The sequence below is a fragment of the Cupressus sempervirens genome, chromosome 1 (genome assembly GCF_028749045.1).
Source record: "Cupressus sempervirens isolate cs-2001-9-10 chromosome 1, ASM2874904v1, whole genome shotgun sequence".
In the NCBI taxonomy this organism is placed as follows: Eukaryota; Viridiplantae; Streptophyta; class Pinopsida; order Cupressales; family Cupressaceae; genus Cupressus; species Cupressus sempervirens.
In genome coordinates, this window is record NC_143118.1 from 863,550,126 (window position 1) to 863,571,435 (window position 21,310).

General features: G+C 34.9%; 1 protein-coding gene across 2 annotated transcripts in view; it reads right to left on the minus strand.

Moving 5' to 3' along the window:
* Positions 1 to 8,306, minus strand: part of LOC149580576 (ras-related protein RABB1c) — a 33,901-nt gene extending 25,595 nt beyond the window's left edge. The window contains exons 1-3 of one of the 2 annotated variants that reach the window (XM_089792053.1): positions 8,179 to 8,306; positions 7,913 to 8,037; positions 7,213 to 7,352 (exon numbers count right to left, since the gene is read on the minus strand). In XM_089792053.1, coding sequence (XP_089648179.1) covers positions 7,213 to 7,352; positions 7,913 to 7,958 — 186 coding nt within the window. In that variant the 5' untranslated portion in view covers positions 7,959 to 8,037; positions 8,179 to 8,306. Of the gene's footprint in view, positions 1 to 7,212; positions 7,353 to 7,912 lie in introns of both variants that reach the window. The other variant, XM_089792044.1, reaches the window with a different exon arrangement.
* Between the last annotated feature and the right edge of the window lie 13,004 nt (positions 8,307 to 21,310).

Here is a 21,310-nt window from a genome sequence, read left to right on the forward strand (position 1 = left end):
TAATCTGCTACTCCCTTAGATGCACTTAAGGTGGCAGTGTAAATAAGGTATTTTACCTATCTAATTCATTAGTAGGCGTTATTCACATGATAAGTTAATCTGCTACTCCCTAAGATGCACTTAAGGTGGCAGTGTAAATAAGGTATTTTACCTATCTAATTCACTAGTACATGTTATTCACATGTTAAGTTATTTAGGTCATAAAGAATCTTTCTAGAAGTCTTACATGTCATTCAATCTTATTTTGACATTTACTCATCGTTTTGGATCATTTGATAATTGTTTAGTTAACAATCATGTAGTTTCCACAGTCCATCATGTTAGTCTTGAGTGTTTCCAGATATAACTGTGTGTAATTTTTCACCATCAACATTTCAGATCCATCATCAAGATGAAACAATACCTAGAGAGCACAAATTACACACAGTTTAATCCAGAAACACTCAAGACTAATTGTTTAGTTGTTTCATTGACTAAGATTAAGAAATATGTCACAATCTTGTCTAATCCTACCTCTCAACCTTGTTTTCATAAGAAAAGCATCCTATGTACACTTCACAATTCAATTAATTCAATCTTGTACCCATAGTCAAGCAAGCTATTCTTGGCATTATCTCTTGTGAAAGGACATTTCGGTTTGCAAGTGATCCTAGGGTGTGGGAAGTTCATAATCAACGCCTGCAATTATGTTTTTTAAGCATTTCATAGTTTACATGTACGTTTAAATGATGTTAGCACATACCTTTTTCAATATCTTGATTTTTCTAAAAGATTTGTCTTAGGGTGTGTAGGAGATAGTTATGTGTTTAACAGGACTAAGGATAGAGGAACTGACGGGTTTTATGATATTTATTATCCTTGAGAGGATGTGCTTGGGTCTGAAGATTATTGAGAAAGCTTACAAACCCTCAGTAATGTGTTTAGATATCACTGGTGATGGACACTATTTTGTCTTGCTTACCAATCACTCTACTTCTGTTTGGATTGATAATGATTTACTGTGTGCAGTTGAGAAAACCATGCATTTATGATGTGTTATTCAATAATGTCATAAAACACTTGAGTGTGTACATGCTTCGATCCATGTTACTATCTTGGCAAATAGGAATGATTGGGAAGTTGATATACATCCCTTGGTTTGGAGCTTGGCAACTTTGGAAGATTGGAGGCTCTACCATTCACCCGAATAGCACTACAATCTAGGTCAAACGGGCCTTTCCACAAAGGATATTCTTGTAAATCAATAAGTATAAAAGGATTAAACATCGTAAGCATGTGATTTGAGGCTAAGTTTTTTCTAGGGGAGCTTAGAATTCACCCAAACGAGCCCCAATAATAGGGCTCCAGCCAACTAACTAGTCAAATGAATAATTTCTCTTGATGGTTTGAAAAAAGTTATGCATCAAGTTGTAACAGATATTTATCATGTTGCATCAAATGTCAATTTATTGAATTCCATGTGTGGGTATGGATATTCAGATCTTTCATCTGTATTTTCAATTTATAAAAATTATCTACAAGGATATTTATGAAAATATATAAGACAGGGTTTTCAACCTTGCATCTTTCAATTGTGTGTTTTCACATTTTGAAATTGAATATTCTTATAGGGTAAATTTGTGACCTGACTTTTCAAATTGCATGTTTTCAAGTTTTTGAAGTTGGATCTTCTTGTTGGGTGGATTTGTGACACAATGGACTATAGTGCATGTCCATAGACATTTTGAGTTGAAAAGTCTAATAATTTTCTTAGATAATTTGCAACAATGGAAATTGTCTATATATGTGTGTATGTCTTTTTACAGTTAATGAGCTGCTCTAAAACCCATGGATGATCATAAAGGTAATTTTCCAATAAAAAGGCTAGATAAACATGTATTGGAACCCTCAAGAAATTTTCACTTCCAAATTCCATATTATGTTTTAAAAAGCATATAATTGTAATCACATCAAAGTTTTGAAGTAGTGTACCAAAATCTGCAATGGTGTTTGACTTCGGAGATTGCATCCCTGCACTGTACTTTTTCTAGAACCCTTTTGAGTTTAGAATGTTGCTTACAGGCCCTTCTGTTCCCTGTTTTTTCTATAAATAGTACTATATTCTACTAGTGTAATGAGTGTTTCTTTCTAAAACTCTGTTACACATGTCCCAGTTGAAAAGCATGGTAGGATAGTCTTCCTTGCGTTGTTTAATACATCTTGACATGCATTATTATTATTTTTCAAGTTCTGTAATAATTTGAAGAATCAATATTTAGGAAGCAAATTCTGTAGCTGTAGACAAGTCATCCTCATAATACCGTTGATAGAAAGCTTGCTAAAGAATGATTTGATTAGTTTATAACAAAGTAACGAGAATCAGAATTGGATAAGAATCGGCAAGGCCAAATCAAATCATGAATCAGAATCGAATCGGCTATGAATCGGCAAATTTAAAAAACCCTTGAAATGTAGAGATTTTAACAATTCAAAACTTATTTCATACACCTTTTATTGAATATAACTTAAACACACTATAACATCATCAAATAGAACCTAACATACATAAACAAGGAACATAAATGATAAATTCATCACATATGTAAAATATAAATTTTAGCTTAAGTAAATAGATATCATAGGATCATAATGAGTCACGCCACAGATATATATAATTATAAATGTTGTCAAATCATAAATGTATGTAAGATGAAGATCTATAAAACCGATGACATTAAATCATAAATGTATGCAAGATGAAGATCCATGAAACATATGTCTATCTATAAAACTAAACAAAATGAAAAGAAATGTCTTATCTACTCTAGCTCTAGCTCAAGTATATCTCTCACTTTTCCTCTCTTTTTGTCATACTCAACAAATAGAAGACCTTTTAAAGTTATAAGAAAGAGAAATGTGAAAAAAATTCATTAAAAAAGTTGTATTTTTTATGATTTTAAGTTGCTCAATTGGGCTGCCCGATTTTTCCAGCTGATTCATGTCAATCCATGGCAATTCATGCCAAGAAATTGTCAATTCAGTTCACCAATTCACAAAAATTCGCCTAGCGTGAATCAAACCGCCAAATCGTGTGAATCGTCGTGATTCTTGTTACTATGGTTTATAATGAACAAGCAGTAGTTGGATGCTATTTCATGATTCTATGAATGTAGCAAAAAAATCCATGCCTCTTTTACCATAATTGTTGGCAATATGGTCAGATAGATGTTTTAAGAGTTGTTATTTATGACAACATATATTTAGAATTTCATTTATGCATTTATATTTAGACAAATTAGAGCAGCACGAAGAGCAGATGTGATGTGTACAGACGACTCATTGAGAGTTAGCTTATGCACAATTGAGGAAAGTTCTATGACAATATCATGATGACGTATACCAATGCGCAGATGTGTACGGACAGTACAGCGCAAGATATTATTGAAATACCAGTACAAGTATTAAACAGTGCAGAACAGAGTATAGCAGAGAATTGGATTGTACGGCTTTAGGAATTATTTCGGAGACAAAATAATTACTAAGTCATGATGAGCCGACTATGTAGATATGATTCCATAAGTTATTTTATATTATGCCAAGCGTGTGAAAGCATGAAGGCCAACTAAGCAGTGAATTATGAATGTGCAAGGTATAAGTAAGATCCATGTATGATCTATGCGATATTTGTGATTGATGTGAAGCCCATGAGATGATATGTGAACTACATCTGATGTATGATCAGAGCAAGTGCAAAATACAGCAAGAAGAAAGTATTGTCTGTATATCTAATCTTGTGAAGAACTGAATTGTATAATTGCATGTTAGGGCAACGGGCTCTTCTTGCATACTTTGTTTTTTATCTACCAACTCCTAACAAGGTTGAGGCAATTCCTAACAGGGTTGAGTCTTCTAACAAGGCCTAGTCCTCTAACAAGGAATCGAGACACTATGTCTACTTCACAGACTCCTAACCTATGTTCCACGGAGTTTCCGGGACGGGGACGTTTTAGGGGACGGGGACGTGTTTCCGGTACGGGTACGGGTCGAAGCCAAAATTTAGGGGACGGGACATTAGGGGACGGCGATTAAAAACATAGGGGATTTTTTTTAATAGAGACAAAATTCAAATATGTATATCATAACATTGATAAACCATTCACCATAGACATTTTAGAAGATAAATACATGGAATATTATCAAATGGCAAATACTAAGTGCTTCCATTATAACAATATCACATACATATATAGCAAAAATTAAAATGCCTGAAGGCTTCAAGTATCATGCTGAAATCAGAATGAAATAAAGAGAAGTCCAACTAAAATAGTTAGTAAATAGTAAATACCGAACTCAGTCTTGCCTCACTAAACACAATCTTTGCTCATTGCTGCTACTGCTCTTATGTTTTCTTCCTTCCTCTTAGCAAGTATGTTAAATCGAAAAATGAGTAGAAGAGTTAGTGTTTTAATGGACCAAATATGGGTTGCATATTGTTATTATGTCTTTAAGATGACTAGGGGCCACACGAACAACAAAAATTAGGAAAAAATATTTTTTTGGGGATGGTTTGCCTTTACCAGATTGACTGGAAAAAAGGGGACGGCCAGCAGTTTCGGGGACGGATAGGGGACGGCAAAACTGTCCCCGATACTGCTGGCCGTCCCCAAGTTTCCTGCCCAAAAAAATTGGCCGTTTCGGGGACGTTTCTGAATTTTTCAAAAAAGGGACGTCGCAGGGTATGGCCAAAATCCGTACCCGCGTCCCCGTTTCGTACCCGGTACGGGTACTAGGGTACAGAGGCAGGGGACGCGTCCCCGTGGAGCATAGCTCCTAACAGGTCAATAGCCTTAACAGGATCCTTTTGTTTACTGAATCATCTTGTGGGTATCATCCCCACCAGGGTTTTCCCTTGGCCAGGGTTTCCTTAGTTAACAAATAATGGTGTTATGAGTTCTCTATATGTAAGGTTATATTTGCTGTTCAGCATTGTTAGTTTACTTTCATATGCAAGTTCTAAAGTAATTAACAATATTTAGTTGTGGGCAAAAGTTTGTAGAATACTGATTCACCGCCCCCCCACCCCTCTCAATATTATCTATTTCTAACAATTTACTATAACACGTTCACTTAATTGGCAATAAAAGATGCATTATTTACTAAGAAACAGTCATTACGTTTTAGAAAGAGAACTGTTTGTCATATTGAATCTATTTCATCTGATTAATACTTTAAGGAATTGAACGATTAAATTATGCTATTCTCTATACTAGTTTACTAATGTGGTTAAGCCGCATCAAAATGCATAAAACCATTTGTAATTCAAGATTTCATCTCTCCATTTGTGCATTTTCTATGAGTTTAAATGTTTGTGTCTGGTGTTATGTGTGACGACAACACTAGGAGGCTGGGGTATGTTGCTTCACTGTTTAGTGTTGCCATTGTTAATGCAAAAACATTGTTGGGCTTGTCTTGCACACTTGGCCTTTACCAAATTTGAGGCAATACACTAACAACAAAACAGTCATGGCAGGTCTATATTGATCAATCCGAGTGCAAAATCTTTTAGCAACTTCTGATTTAACTTGCACAACTTGTTGGCGACACCATGAGAGCCATTGCCTCTAATCACTGGGTGAATAATACAAACCAAGCCACAACAGTCCACCAATTTACTTTGACTGCATTGGTTGTCCTAGTCAATTGAATCTTTTACTGTAGTACAACTGTAAAATCACAGAGCACCAATGTTCGAGCCTGTTAACACTCATTTCAGTGCCTCAAAGCATTACTTTGAATGGTGCCTGCCAAGTTGACACAGGGAACAGAGGACAAACTGTACATATCAAGCTAAATGTCAAAAGTTAAAACTGCATGCCACACTCACCACTCCATATCACACTATCAAAGCTCACATCATGTTAGCAACCAAATGCTTAGCACACACAAAAGACTAAATTCTGCATCAAGCTTGTGACAGACTGTCTTGTGCAAGAATAGATTCAAATTTAAGAACAAAGGGAATATTAACTCCTCAAATCTCTAATCAAATAACTGGAAGGCATATCTGATGAGAGTCTTTGAGAGAACAACCTGCTAGAACTTCCTACCTCACAGAAAGCTGAGTTTTATTCTTCATAACTAAAGCATGGGTAAATACTAAATTAATATTCCACACAAATGATTGCCATCCATCAATGAGTCGTCTTACACCAGCTTGTTGTACAAAAATACTAATGAAATTTAACATATCTAACCATAAGTTACTGGTAAGCTAATTTTAAATTTACTGCCTTAGCCAGAAGCTTTCAATTCTTTTTCAGGCAATGTCATACTAATATAAGCTAGATATCTTGATTCATTTTTTTAGAGAATTTGCACTGGACAAACACATGCTAACTGCAGCTGTATAATATTTAAAATAGGGGTCTGGATACTATTAACAATTGATGTATCCTCCAAACAAACAAAAATATGTAAACCAAACCAAACCAGTAATTCTAGATAAATTCACCCCACACCCATCATTTTATTCTCGAGAGACCTAATGAAAAAGTGAAAATCTAAAGCAAGCAACTAGACTGTCCTGGCTATAGCAAGAAATTTCTAAATTTCTTCTTACTGAAAATTGCTTGAGTTGAATTAAGCTAATGGTCATGTTGAATTGCATCAATAATGCCAATCAGACTAGGTCTCGCTGTACAAACTTGCTACACCATATAGGCAAACACATAATCTGAACATCAGTGGATTGTAGTTTAAATTGGGTAAATGTGTGATTTTTAAAGAACTCCACTATCATACATGTTGATCATGGCAAGAGTTTTATGGCTAACGGTTATGTTTAAAGAATCTCATCAATAATGTCAATCAGACTAGGTCTCTGTATACAAACTTGCTACAAAATATAGGCAAACACATTCTCCGAATATCAGTGGATACTAGTTTAAAATGAGTCCATTTGTAATTATTATAAATTGCAGTACCATAAATGTTGATCGTGACAAAATTTGTAAGTATGAAGTTTGAACCATACCACCCTATGGGCACAAACATAATCTAACATTCGTATTCTTGAAACTAAAGAATACCATGAACCAAAAGGGTTAAGTTATAAAGAAAAATAATCACGCTGGCAAGATCTAACTTTCACATCAACAAATTGCATTTTAATAATTCAAAATTCATTTCTTTAATCTCAAATGTTTGAAAGCAGCAAAGGCATAGACTACATACCGTGTCCCAGATCTGAAGTTTGATTGGTCTGTTATCAATGGTAATCATACGAGCGCCAAACTCCACACCAATTGTCAGGTCATGAACAGGCTGGAATCGCTTATCAGTAAACTGGAGTAGAAGACATGATTTACCCACCCCTGCATCAAAACAGGAAACCATTCACAATAAAAAATGAAATCTTATTCAAGCATCTGAATTGTTTAACACAACTGTTTTCTGTATATATATATCAAATTCAGACTCAATTAAATTAATTTTTTGAGTAAAAAAAAACCTCAAATTTTTGTTTCGGTTTGAAAGAAAAAAAACGTTCTATCTAAAATTTTTAAGAAAAACACAAACTTCCATGTGGGTAAACAAATCCTTTATTTAATAATATAAATTCTTTATAAAACATGCAGAATTGCAAATTTCGTTTCATTTGGGCATTTCGAAACTCAATAGTAACTTAAAGAGAAACAAGTGCGTCAAATCCATATTCAATCACATTAATCACTTGATAATAAAAAAATCTCCTAAAAAGAAAACAGGGGGAATTTTCATTCACATATGTCGAACATACTTTCAATCAATTGAATTCCTCGCAGAATAGAAAAATTGCCCTTTATGATATTATCAATACCTCATATGCCAACATGAATTTCTTAAAATAAAATAAAAAAGCGTAGAAATTCATTTGGGTAGATCAAAACCTGACCTGTATCACCAATGATAATGTACTTGAAAAGGTAGGCGTAAGACATTTTCAAGATCTGTTAAAAGTATTGAAAAGGGCACTGCTGCAGATCTGTTCACCGAAATATATAACCCCAATTTCGAGCACTGTGCTAAAGACTAATTAGGGCTTCGACATCAAAACACCGGCGAGAAAAACAAACAGAGCAATGAAAACAAATATAGGGCAATTAAAAGCAGACTGATATTAGTTTTGCCGTCGTGTATAAAGATTTGTCATGTACATACACCGATCTATTGCGGACTTCTTTTCATGCAGTGACGAAGGAATGGATGATTCGCGAGCCAAAACTGAAGAAAGCTTTTGCCGAAATTTTCCGTTTCTTTTGTTGGCAATTATGATATCCAAACCCCACACGTATGCATGAATTTTGAAATAATATTTATAGATGTCCAGCTATGGGTGATACATTTCCTTTTAATGACCAATTATTCGTTTAGTTTGGGCATTTTATGTGAGAATGGCGGAAGTGGCCCTCGAGACAACTGTTAATTGCATGCACTCCAAGGTGGAATGAATCAACTAAACTTAATCTTACTTTGCTTATGTGATAAGAAATGAAAAGGAAAGAAAGACTTGGATTTAAGGTATTCCCTTTCTTGGTTTTGGTAGGGAAGATAAAAAGTTATTTAGAATTTCGTTTATAGGTGACTATATGGGAAAGGTATCAATGGTTGTTACACTTAATTTAATTAAGATAAAGGATATATCTGATTGTGATGATTTTTAGTCTCGCTTATTATAGGCAAAGACTATAGTTTTCGATCGACTAGTTTGTATTAATCTTCATTTTGATAGTTGTGCAATTTGGAAAAAAATTGTTTATATTATAGTTGTACTAAAATTTCTAATTAAAATGAAATTTCTATATTTAATTTTCTTCTATTGGATTGGCCATGTTCGTTTTTCCTAGCAATCTTTTTCATTTTTTCGTTCAGAAAATTGAAGTAGAAATAGGGTTCTAAGAATGGAATGTGGCATTTCCTAAACGTAACATGTGTCACTTTAGAGGTTCTATATAGCATTATGTAGGCTATTAGATGTGTCCTATGTATTTACATGATTGACAACATATGTCACTACATTATCCTAACTTCATTCCACCTCCTCACAACTATGCACTTTCATTTCTAAAGAAACAACGAATTCGACTGTGTGGTTTTTCAGACTCCTTGTAGCAAAAGGGGGCCATGGACACCTAAAGAAGATTTGTGTTTGATAAACCATATCTAGGCTCATGGCAAAGGTGGTTGGAGATCTCTTTCCAAGAAAGCATATTGTAATTGGTTTATTTTTTATCATTCCAAATTTACATTCACCATCATTCTAGAATTAGGGTTGGTGTCATAGTTAGAACTTTATGTTGGTTTACTATTTTAGGATTGAGAATTTTTGTACAAATTTATTTTTCATAAATTCATTCATTTTAGGCTTGGTTTGATGGGAACAAAATGTGTTTATTGGGATGGAAGAATTATCGTTGTCCTAACATCAAATAAGGGAAGATTTAATTCTCAAGCTCCTTAGACTTCTAGAAAAAAGGTATTCAAATGATATGTTTGTACTTTCTCATTTGTTTTCTTTAAGTTATTTTATTTGTTTTCTTTAAGTTGTTTTATTTGTTACAATCTATTTGGCATCTCCCAATTATTACATTGATTCTAATTACTATTTTCATAGCTAGGATAATCAAGTTATATATTTTACGGTGACTCGACAATTAAGATAACATTTTTAGTTAAATGATAATGGGTTATAAAAAAGGTCAGTTTCTGTGCAATTATCTAGGTATTGCTTTAGAGAAGGGTTTGAAATCTAGTAAGGTTTGGCATAATACTTTTGACAAGTTGGACGTGAGGATTGGTAGTTGGAAAGATAAATAGCTATCAAAGGCAAGAAAGACTACTAAAATTAGAGCTATTTTATCTGTCATTCCTACCTTTCCTCTTTCATGTCTTCCCCTGTCTAAGAGTTCGCTCTTGAAATTTGAAGCCAAACTTAGAAATTTTCTTTGGAAAGATTGTGAAGAAGATAAAAAATTGGCGCTTATCAAATGGGAGAATATATGTAAACCTAAGGATATGGGGGGGTTAGGGATTAAGAATCTTCAATGGAAAAATAAAGCTTTAGGTGCGAAATTAATTTGGCATCTTTATAAAGAAAGAGGTCATAAGTGGGCTAAGATATTCTACAACAAATATCTTAATCCGGATGACCTTTTGTCATTATTCAGAATGAAAAATCTTCTTAGAGGGTCTGAGAGCTAGAATTTTATGACGAAATGTCGACATTTAGTTTGCAAGTTTCTCACCTAGGATGTGGGTCTGGGTGATGAAGCCTTGTTTTGGGAAGGCTCCTGGGATGGACTCCCTCCAATTAGTTCTTGTCCCTTCCCTAAGGTTCTCAAAGATAAATTGGTCTCACTATGGGGTGTTAAAGTCAGTAATTATAAGACTAAAATTTCTTCGAAAGGTACCTATCGATGGGTTTGGAGATATTTGGAAGGGTTGAGGATAGACCCTTTGACTTTTAAGGTTTATGAGAAGATTTTGTCAGATAGGAAGATTAAGCAATCAGAAAGGAAAGATGAACTTATTTGGGTTGCATCAAATGACGAAAGATACAATGTGAAAAATGGATACAAAGCTTTGGTCCACTCATAAAGTTGGAATAAAGTTGAAATACCTCTCAAGCTCTATTGGGATGTTGTGTGTCTCCCTAGGGTAGGTTTCTTTTTATGGCTTGCATTCCAAAATAGAATCTTGACAACTAATAGATTATCCAAATTTGGCGTTCTAGGTCCATCCTGGTGTATGTTATGTAAACATAACAGCAAGGATATGGATCATCTTTTATATAGATGTCCTTTTTCCCAGGCCTATTGGGAATGGCTTAAACTCAAGTTAGGGTGGTCAACACCATTGCTGAAATCTTTCCTAGATTTCCTTAAATCATAGCCTAGAAGCATGGTAAAGGGAGTCTATAATAAACTATGGAATATATGCCCCTCTATTGTGTCATGGGAAATTTGGAAGAAGAGAAATCAACGCATTTTTTGTGAAACTGAAATGAAATTAGAAGAGTTGTTATTAAAAATTGAGGCTATCATAGTGGAAGTAACAAATTCCCATCTCGAAAAATCCATGAAAAATGAAGGATCTTTCTCTATTTGGGATGGTCTTATGAAGAAGAATTGGACCAACTTGATTAATCCACCTCTTGTATATCTCAAGAAAAATAAGGAGGCTAGGGATAGGTGCAAATGGGCACCCCCTCCATATGGATGGTATAAACTCGATTTTGACAGAGTAGCTATAGGAAATTCTAGTGTAGTAGGAATAGATTTTATCATTAATGATGATACTGGTAATTGGGTAGCGAAGAAAGCTATGTCCATTCCACCTACCTCTAATAACCTAGTAGAACTTGAAGCCTTGGACAAAGGTTTGTAGTTATGTCATGATTTAGGATTGACTAGGGTCATCATAGAAGGTGACTCTCAGATTATCCTAAATGCGATTAGGTAGTGCATTACCCCTAATTGGGTCTTGAATTCTAAATTAGGTGAAGTTCTCGATCTTTTAGACTAGTTCGTCGATATTCAAATTTGTCATATTTTCTGAGAAGGTAATCAAAAAGTGGATTATTTAGCAAACAAAGGAGCTAATAGGGTTAATTTTCAAGTTTATAATGATGTATAGTTCATATTTCATCTTAGTTAGTTCTTCCTCATAGGTCTTTTTATTCACTCTCTTTATGTTAGGTTTATTTTTTTCTATTTTCTTTTCTTTTTTAGCTTATTGTTATTTTGATCAGCCTTGGTATGGGGTGGTGCCTCTTTTGTTTTTGTTTTTATATGTCTTCTTTGTCGGGGTTATGGGTTTAGTATATGAGCTAATCATCTCCTTTTCTTGCCTATCATTAGGAGTGGAGGCTTCATCTCTGCCTTTTAATCTTTGTGCCATGATTTCTTGGTTTTTGACATTTTCATTATGGTATTTTTCCCATGATTAGGCCTACTACCATTAGCAAGACATGACATCATGACAGCCTGAACTTCTAGAGGGTTTGATTTTTTGTCTTTTTATTGGAGTCATTTTCTCTACCCACTGTTTGATTGATTTTTTTGATTATGGATGTGAATTTCTATGTCTTCCACACTTCAGAATCCCACACCATGGCATTTTGTGGCAAAGTCAAACTTGAATGTTTGAGCCAGATTCTAAAACCTATGGATGACATGTCAAGGATCGTAGTGAGTAGAGCAATTGGGGAGGGTGCCTTTGATTACAAGTTTACGTGGAGAACTAATAGCAACATAATTGGTTCCTTCATTGGATGTATGGCTAGGGCAAGGGTGAATTCTAATGCTATCATCTGTCTTTGTTGTAGTATGTTTGACCCTACGTGGAGGAAGGGGCTAGAACAAGTTGTCTGTAGTATTGACGAAAAGCTGAGGATTCCACTTCCAGAGAAATACATGGATCTTCCACCAGCGTTGCTAGAGCTAGAAGTTGTTTTCCACTGTCCATCCTTAGTTATTCATGAAAATTAAGCCTTCTACAGAGAATGGCCCAAAATGGAGGCCAATATCCAATTCCTTCTCCGTTGGAGGGTTTTGGTTGAGGAGGAGAATAGAGACTGGTTACTCAATTACCTAAAAGTTTTTAATGCTTACATTTAGCTCGGGTTTACTTTTGAGGATATGGAAGCCCTAAAGTTTTGCACTCCAAATGCAGAGAAGACAAGTAGGGCTAAATTTGATTTTGAATTTCCTCCTAATTTTCATGTAGAAAATCCTAATGACATCTCTGATGTCATAATGGTCTACTAGAAATAAGGAAGTTTTGTTGGTTTAGTTGGACAATATGTTTGAAGTGGTATCGTTCAAACTGAAATGTTATTAGGGTTGGTGTTTACTATATAGCCTTATATTATGTTTTGGTGTTTGTACTATACTATATATATTTCAGTGTATTTAGTAGGCACTCTGTGACAGGGTCGTTTGTAGTTCTTTTACACTTGTATGGAGATACTAGCTCCTCTACTTTCAAATGGACAATGTGATGATAATATTATGCTATATGGTTCCTATGGATAGCTCCAAATTTTTAAGGTTTAATGGTATGTGTTTATCATATTTCTGTTTGGTTTAATCTTGGTTGAGATATTTAGTCTGTTTGGTATTTGGGTAGTTGATTATGGTTGTATTTTGATTATAGCATAAGCTCTCGATTTAATGACCCTCTATTGATTGTTATAATAAGGTTGGTTATAATGTTAATCTCTTTAAACACTTTATTTGGATGTGTGGTATTTACCTGGTTGGAATTTAAGCCCTTGCAATTCAGGCTCCCTGCTCTATTCTGTAATATCATAAGACTTGTCTCTATGTTTCTTTTCTTTTGATAGTTGTAGATGGTAGATGGCATTATGAAGATAGTTTTAGTTTTTCATGGATCCATTCTATTTTGAGGAGGCTCTACACTTGTTAATTTACCTCCTACCTTTTGTTTGGATAATTTCTCCCCTTAGCTAAGGGCTTGCATTTTCTTTAATTATGTTGGGACTCATTTGTTTGGGCTATTCTAGATTAGCATTTCTATGACTAAGTCTTTGGTTTGAAATTCTTATTGAGGCTCTCAACTTAGTTATTTAGTTTATTAGATATGGGTATTTTATTAATATTCTACAATTTCATTGGGCCAGAGGCAATTGAGATGCTATACGCTCTTTGTGTTTAGGCTTCTATGTATGTTAGGGTGAGTTGAAATTTATATATTATGTCTATGGTAGAGGTTAAGTTTGTTGGCTTGTGACATTCAAAGTAATCATTCATGGTGCTTTGGTTTAGATCTGATTAAACAACTTAGTCTTCAGGAAGAGTGTGACTTCTCTTCCTTAATTATATAGGCATGTAATCCTCTGGGTTTCTCCTTGGTTAGGGGCTTGTATTATATAAATCTCTCTATCGCATGGAAAATTATTAGTATTTATTATTAGTCTGTTCATCTTAATAATAGTGGTATATATGTTATGATCAGCAGATTAATTAATTCTTTCATTGCTAGCTTAATTTTACATTTGTCAATCACTAGTTGGCTTTGTAATCAGCTGGTATTTGTTTTGATTATGGAAGATTTATAGATTGGGATAATTTGATGACTTTGAAAGGTTTCCATTAATTAATATAGTTGTTATTTGTCACTAACCATGTTAGTTGAGTAGACTACAGGGAGGGTTGCATGCTTTTACTAGATTGGGAAGAATGTCAGCACAAGTTGACTATGTACCTATTTGAAGCAAACATAGTAGCTCCTGACAAAGCATAAGTTCCAATTAAATAATTATGTAATTAATCTGGGGTTCCTACCTTATATGTTGAAAACCAAATTTGATGTATTTTAAATATGATGAGATCTGACTAGGGTATGCCCCTTTTAAGTTGTAATAATAAAGGATGTTTGTCCCAGGCTAGACTAGAGGTTTTCTTCTTTATTCTTTCCTACCAGTGCCCGTTTGAACGAAGAAAGTTGTTGTACTTTTTATCTTTTGTATTAATAAAATAATCAAGGCCTTGGTTGTTTACCAATCAAAAAAAAAAACATTTATAGTTAAAGAAAAGAACATTACCAAATCATAAGACATGGATTTTTTAGGTGTCTTTTTAAAGTGAGGAAATCGATACAACTCAAAACAAAGCACTCAACTAAAAGAAAAGAATTGTGATTATAGTGAGTGAATCATTCCTCCATTTGTTATGGACATAAAGGACTAGAATTAAAACATTAATAAAATCAAATAGGTAGTTGCGTAGTTTTTCATTGAGAAAGATAAAAAATGAATGTCAACTAATAGGATATAAGTAAATCGATTTTGGCACTCACGCCTTTAATATAAAAATGATGCAAAAGGTAAAGACATTAATCAAGAATAATGACAATGCATTTAGCCAAATATTATGTTTAAAACATACTCCAGTAGATAAGAGGGAAAAATATGGGAGTGTTGGCATTAAGTTAGTATTGCCATTAGTGACAACACCTATCCATATCAATATAGCTACCGAGCTAAACACTTAATTCTCTACTCTCACCGAGCATTCCAGTGTTAACCAAGCTTTGAAGAGTTCAATAGTTTACACTAAGCAAATAGTGGCTACCGAGTGAATATAGGCAATATGAAGATTAGTAGTGTCTATCGAGCTTCACAATGTTTACCAAGTAGTAAGCTTGTGTCATGCAGATTTTGTGTAAACCGAGCATTGGAAGAAATAGTGTTTACCGAGTGAAGCAAGGTGAACTCAGTATCTACCGAGTGACACTACATCTACCGAGTCACCATTGGTCACCGAATTCATAACTACATCGAGTGATTAGTATGGACCGAGCATGACAATGCTGAGTAATGCAATGGATGTCATGTATCAAAAGGTCACCGAGTCAGTTCAATGAACCCGAGTTATTTACTATTGGGCCAACTTTGTAATATATTTGTTCACTTGTGTTTTGGCTGACCTTGCAGTTTTGTAAATTTGAAAGGTATATATGTGTATTGTAAGATATCAAATATATGGAAGCAATAGCAAAGTAATGAGAAGAACATGTGAAAGATTTTCAACATCAGTTCAAGGAATACAACAAGGTCATTATAGAGGCAAAAAAGTTATATCCATCACATAAGGTGATCAATGCATAAAGGATCTTATCAACAATCAGTTGTAAGTAGATCCACTGCTTCATCTTAACAGGTGAATCAGTTTCTAAATCCTCTAACAAGGTAGACTTAACAATCTTTGTACAAATCTCTTAATCAAGTGCATACTTTATTGTATTTTTGTAAATCCTCTAACAAGGTGAACCTAGTAGTCCTTTGTGCTCCTAACAGGGTAGATCACTAGAAGTGGTCAATGTAAGCCTTAACCAACCAACTTTATGCTGCAGTATTGAAGTTTTCTGGGTATCATCCCCACCCCATTTTTACTTTCTATTTGGAAGGTTTTTGGGTCACCAAAATATTGTGTTCTTTTATGTGATGAATGTCTTATCTTTCAGAACTAATGTATGCAATAGCATAGATGGATGTGTGGTAAATTTAAGGAAAAGTTTTAAAGTTATTGATTCACCCCTCCCCTCTCAGTAACTTGTCATATCTTGAATATTTTCAACAATTGGTATCAAAGCTTTATGGTTCTCATGATAGAAGCTTGATAGCTTGAGCAAAGATCTAAGGACAAATGGAGATATTTAGACTTGACAAGGCAATTGAAAATGAAAAGCTAGATCTGGAGATGGCCATAGCTCAACTCAAAGAAGCAAAGGAGCATCTTTCCCAATCCCTGAAAAGAAGGAAGGAACTTGCAAGACAAATGGATGACCATTAGTATGTTGAAGAAAAGATTGAAGACTTTTTCCCATCAAGTAGCTCAGATGAAGCTAATGAGGCAATCAAGGAACTCCTAGCAAAGAATGGCTCTCTACAAGAAGAAGTAAGGAAACTCAAAAGAGAACAAGAAATCCAATCAATTGGGCTATGTGAAATTTTGGAACAAAGGAATAAGGCAAATGAAGACTTGGAGGCAAGAAATAATGAAGAAAGGAATCAATCCAATCAACATGAAGACCTCATTGATCAAATCACTGGAGCAAATGAAGAAATAAGAATTCTCAAATCACAGAATGAAAGAATAAGAAGTGATCTAAATTATGAAAGGGAAATCAATGAAAGAATAATGAGAGAACTGAGATGTGAAAAGCAAATTGTTGAAAAATTGAAAAATGACCTAAATGCTGAAAAACAAATCAATGAGAGAGTGTTGAAATCACAAGAAGACATGAATCAATTGAATCAGCAAAATGAGCAGAATCTTCATAGGCAAAAAGGTAAAGCAGGACTTGGATACAATGAACAACAAGGTGAATCTTCCAAGCAAGGTGCAAAAAGGAATAAAAAACCCTCATGCAATCATTGTGGGAAAATTGGTCATACATCAAACAAATGCTAGAGCAATGGAAAAGGAAAATTCAATGGAAAGTGTTATAACTGCAATTAGCATGGTCACAAAGCCAATGAATGCAAGGAGAAACTAGAATTTGAAGGAAAATGTCACAAATGCAGAAAGCATGGTCACAAGGCATCTCAATGCAGATCCAAATCATTCAATCCAGCTGACCAATTTGTAAAAGCAATATTTGGATGGAACTACAATACCTGGTGTAGATGCCATTACTGTGGAGAATATGGACACACTGGCATAAATTATGTAAGGCATCACCTAAGAAAGAAATATACTACTATAAGGTGTTACACATGCACTCAACTTGGTCATATAGCTAAAAACTGCATGAGTATAGGCAAAATTGAAGATGAAAAGAAAGCAAGGGCTGACAATATAAGGAAACAAATGAGGCAACAATGGATTCCTAAATCTACTGAGGATACAAGCTCAAATCATGGTAGTGAAGTCACTCAAGAAGTGGGTGACTCCATCCCCTCAAACTAAATTCCTAAGAATGTATTGGAGCTATACTCGGCAAGAAAATCATAAGCAGTTCCAAGAAATTTGAGGAATGCAAATGATCCAATTAGTATTCCAGATACACTAGGATCATAGAAAGGTTATCTTTCACCGAGTTGCATCAGACTCCACCGAGGAAAGTTGGTCGTAGACCTTACTGAGTGAGATTAGGAGTAAAGGAAATTTGGTTTGTTTGCCGAGTTGATACTCTTGCCGAGTTAGGTCAGTGGATGACAGTCTGTCACGCACTTTGTCATAATGGTGTTGAGCATTTATGAAAATTTCTCAACAAAAAGGGCATTTTTTACTTCATTTTTCATCACATCCATGACATTTGAAGAGCAAAGCAATTTGAAAGAGCATTGTAGTGTTTTCAAGTGATTCAACAACAAGATCTTCACGAATCTTATCATCTACCGAGTAGTGATGACGTCTACCAATGGAAGCAACACTAAACCAAAGAAGGGTTCTAAAATGTTGGTTAAGGGTGTCAAATGGAAAGCACCAAACTTCAAAATCATTTCGGCCATTGCTGAATCACTTGATCCTTACAGAGCTCAGTCGCAAATCCCACCTAAGGTACTCCTAATTAACGACATATGAACTCACTTTAAATGTTTTGTTCAAGAATTAGGGACATTAGAAATGGATACTGCCCTAGCAAAAATGTGTGTAGACAGAGTTTTGAAACCTGAGCATAAACATTTGGAAGCTAAAGGATTAACTCATATCCCTCACATGACTCAAAATTTCCAAGTGAAATGGATAAGATACATATTGATTCGGTTTCACAATGGTCAATTATGGTTGGAGCAACCCATTCTAATTACAAAGAAGATGATACACAAGGTTATGGGTCTGCCAATACTAAGCAAAGCCAAGTCAACCAAAACCCTAGGTCGGGAGGAACTGCAGAAGAAAACCCTAACCAAGTGGGACGATAAAGTTTTGAAACTAAAAAATGTCACTGACATAGAGCTTAGGTTTGGCATCCATATCATTGCACATAAGATCTATAGCTTGAGTCAATCAAACAACGTTCCTTGTGAGGCAGTTGACCTAGCATACAAGGTTATAAAGAAGAACCTTGAATTCGATTTGTAAGATGTATTGCTGAAGCAATTGAACAAAAACATTGAAAGTGTGAAGACTTCCAAGAACAATTCCTTCAAGTTCGGTTCATTACTTACCTGTTTATTCTTTTATGTTCAAAAATTCTTTCCATCTAAGGGCATAGTCATATGGAGGAAAGACACCCCTGTTCTTTATTAGATAAATGAATTTATTGAAGAAATGGGTGAAAAGTTTGAAAGAGTGTTGGATAATTATTTTGAGGCATTCAAAGAGAAAATGAATAAAAGATTTTGAATCCCACCCAAGCTTGTGGAAGACTACAAGGATGACATATGCTTTGTGGTGGACTGTGACAAAGTGTATATTCAAGCAGTCATACTGAAAGTGGCATGGGTAAAACCATTGCCTTATGAAATTAACATTGATGAAGATAGAGACATCATTGAGCCTTTAATAAATGACCCAGCCAATCCAAATCTTCCTGCATTTGGCACTTATGAGGAAGCCAAGAAGAGGATAGAGCTCAGTATCAAGATTCCTCAAGCTCTCAGCAGAGGCAAGAAGAGGATTGCAAAGTTCAAGACAACTGAAGGTCCTCTAATGCTTACTGAGGGCAAGGGTGAGGATGAAGAAGAGGAATATGATGAAGGTGAAGAAGAAGAATTAAAGAAAGAGGAACCAGCAAGAAAGAAAGGTAGAGTGATTATCACTAAACCTCAGAAGAAACCAACTGTAGTATTCTCTAAGAGAGGTAGGAAAGGTAAAAGTGAACCAGTACTCATTTTCTCTCCACCTACATTTGAGGAAAGGATGAAACAACTAAGAGTCAGAGCAAGAATATGTAACTTCAAAGTTCTCAAATATGAGACTTGGACTCCAGTTGAGCAAAAAGAGATTGAGGACTTAGTCATGGAGAAGATGGGTATTTGGAAATACTCCCCTACTCAAATGCAACCTCAAATCCATGTAGATCTTTTTGCCAAAATTCAAGTGAGATGGGAGAACACGATGCAAACTATAAAAGACATCTTTGAACAACAGTTGAGACAATTTGTACCTAATCTGACTAATGCTGAAGTAAAGAAGGCAATAAAAGAGCATGAAGACAAAATGATTCTAAAGCTTAACTCATGTTTTATATTAATGAATAGCATATAATCAGTGGTTAAGCATGCCTCAAACATCTGGAGAGATGTATATCATCTCAACAAGCCATCAAATGAAACTATTATAATTAAAGATGATGATAGTGATGATGATGATGATGACAACACTCCTTACATCACAGTTACTGAAGGTGAATTGCATGCTCTAATGGAGGAGAAGGAAGAAGAAGAGAAGGAAGAAGAGGAGGAGGAAGTAGAAGAAATGGATGAAGAAGGAAAGGAGGAAGAAGCAGAAGAGGAAGAAAAGGATGAAGATGATCCAGTCAGAATTGCAGCAGAAGCAATTGCATCTCTTCCTCACACTCCACTACATACTGTCACATCTGTGGAGATAGCTTCTACTAGTGAGATTGTGAGCACAACAGCAACATTAATTGCTCAATCTTCACCAGTCACCTCCCAACTCCAAGTGTCTACAATAGAAGTGTCAAGCACTTCATCTACTGAGCTGACTGCTACTTCTTTAGCTACCAAGTTAGCTCCCTTTGCTTCTGCATCTTTAGCTAATGCATCAATAAGTTCTACAATTTTGTCTTCATCAATTCTAGTAAGATCTACAATTTTGTTTTCATTGGTATTGTCTGCATCTACTTCAATTCCAATAAGTTCAGACACTTCTATGGGTATTCTACCGAGTGTGGCACCATTTTTGGGAAGTGTTTTAATTTTTGGTTTGGTTAGTACTTCTATTGGCATTCAATCCTTAAGCCCTATTCCAGTTCTCACTGCTAGCCCTTCTATCTCTACTATTGTGTCTGTTCCAAAAGTCAAACCAGTCATCACTGAAGTAAAACAAAGGCAACCATTGAAACTTCTAATCATTGGAAAGGAAATTGAAGAAGACATTAACTTAGACATAGAAATAATAATACCTAAGATTGACTATGAGACTACTACTATTGAAGAAATGAGGTTAGTCAGTCAACTCATAGAGAAGAAAGCTACACAAAAGCAACTAAGGTCTGAAAGGGATAAGGAGTATAGAATAATTGAAAATGCCAAGAATATAATTATAGATGCTATAGGTATTGAAGTGGATTCCACTTAACATATTTTGATTCATTTAGAAGAGGTTGTGCAAAAATATAATGAGGACTCTTCTGGACAAGAGAAACTAATTGAAAAAGCTGAAAGGAAATTTGATACCAAGGTGCTAGAACATATTGCTCAGTAGATTGCAATCAAACAAGTGGAGTTGTCCACATTTTTGGGTAATTTTAAAAATTCTTTTAATAATTTTGTATCACTTTTTGCCAAACTTTGTGATATGTCCATTTTTACCATTGAAATAAAGGAGAAGCTAAATAAGATTGATGTTGAAATGAAATCTAGTGCATCAAAGTTGCAGGCTGATCCCTCTTCCAGCTCCTCTCATCACACCAAGATGAAATATCTAGCAAAAGTGCAGGAAAAACTTGTAAGAGAAGAAGCAAGAATAAGAGGAACATTGATTGATATTTAGAACATGATCTTGCCAATAATGGATATAATGCAGAAACATATTGCTCATTGCAAGACATTTGTCCAAGATTAGAACTTCTCAGTGGCTGATCACATGATCAAATTATCAGTAGAAGTTCAGATTGCTCTCTCTACTTGCAA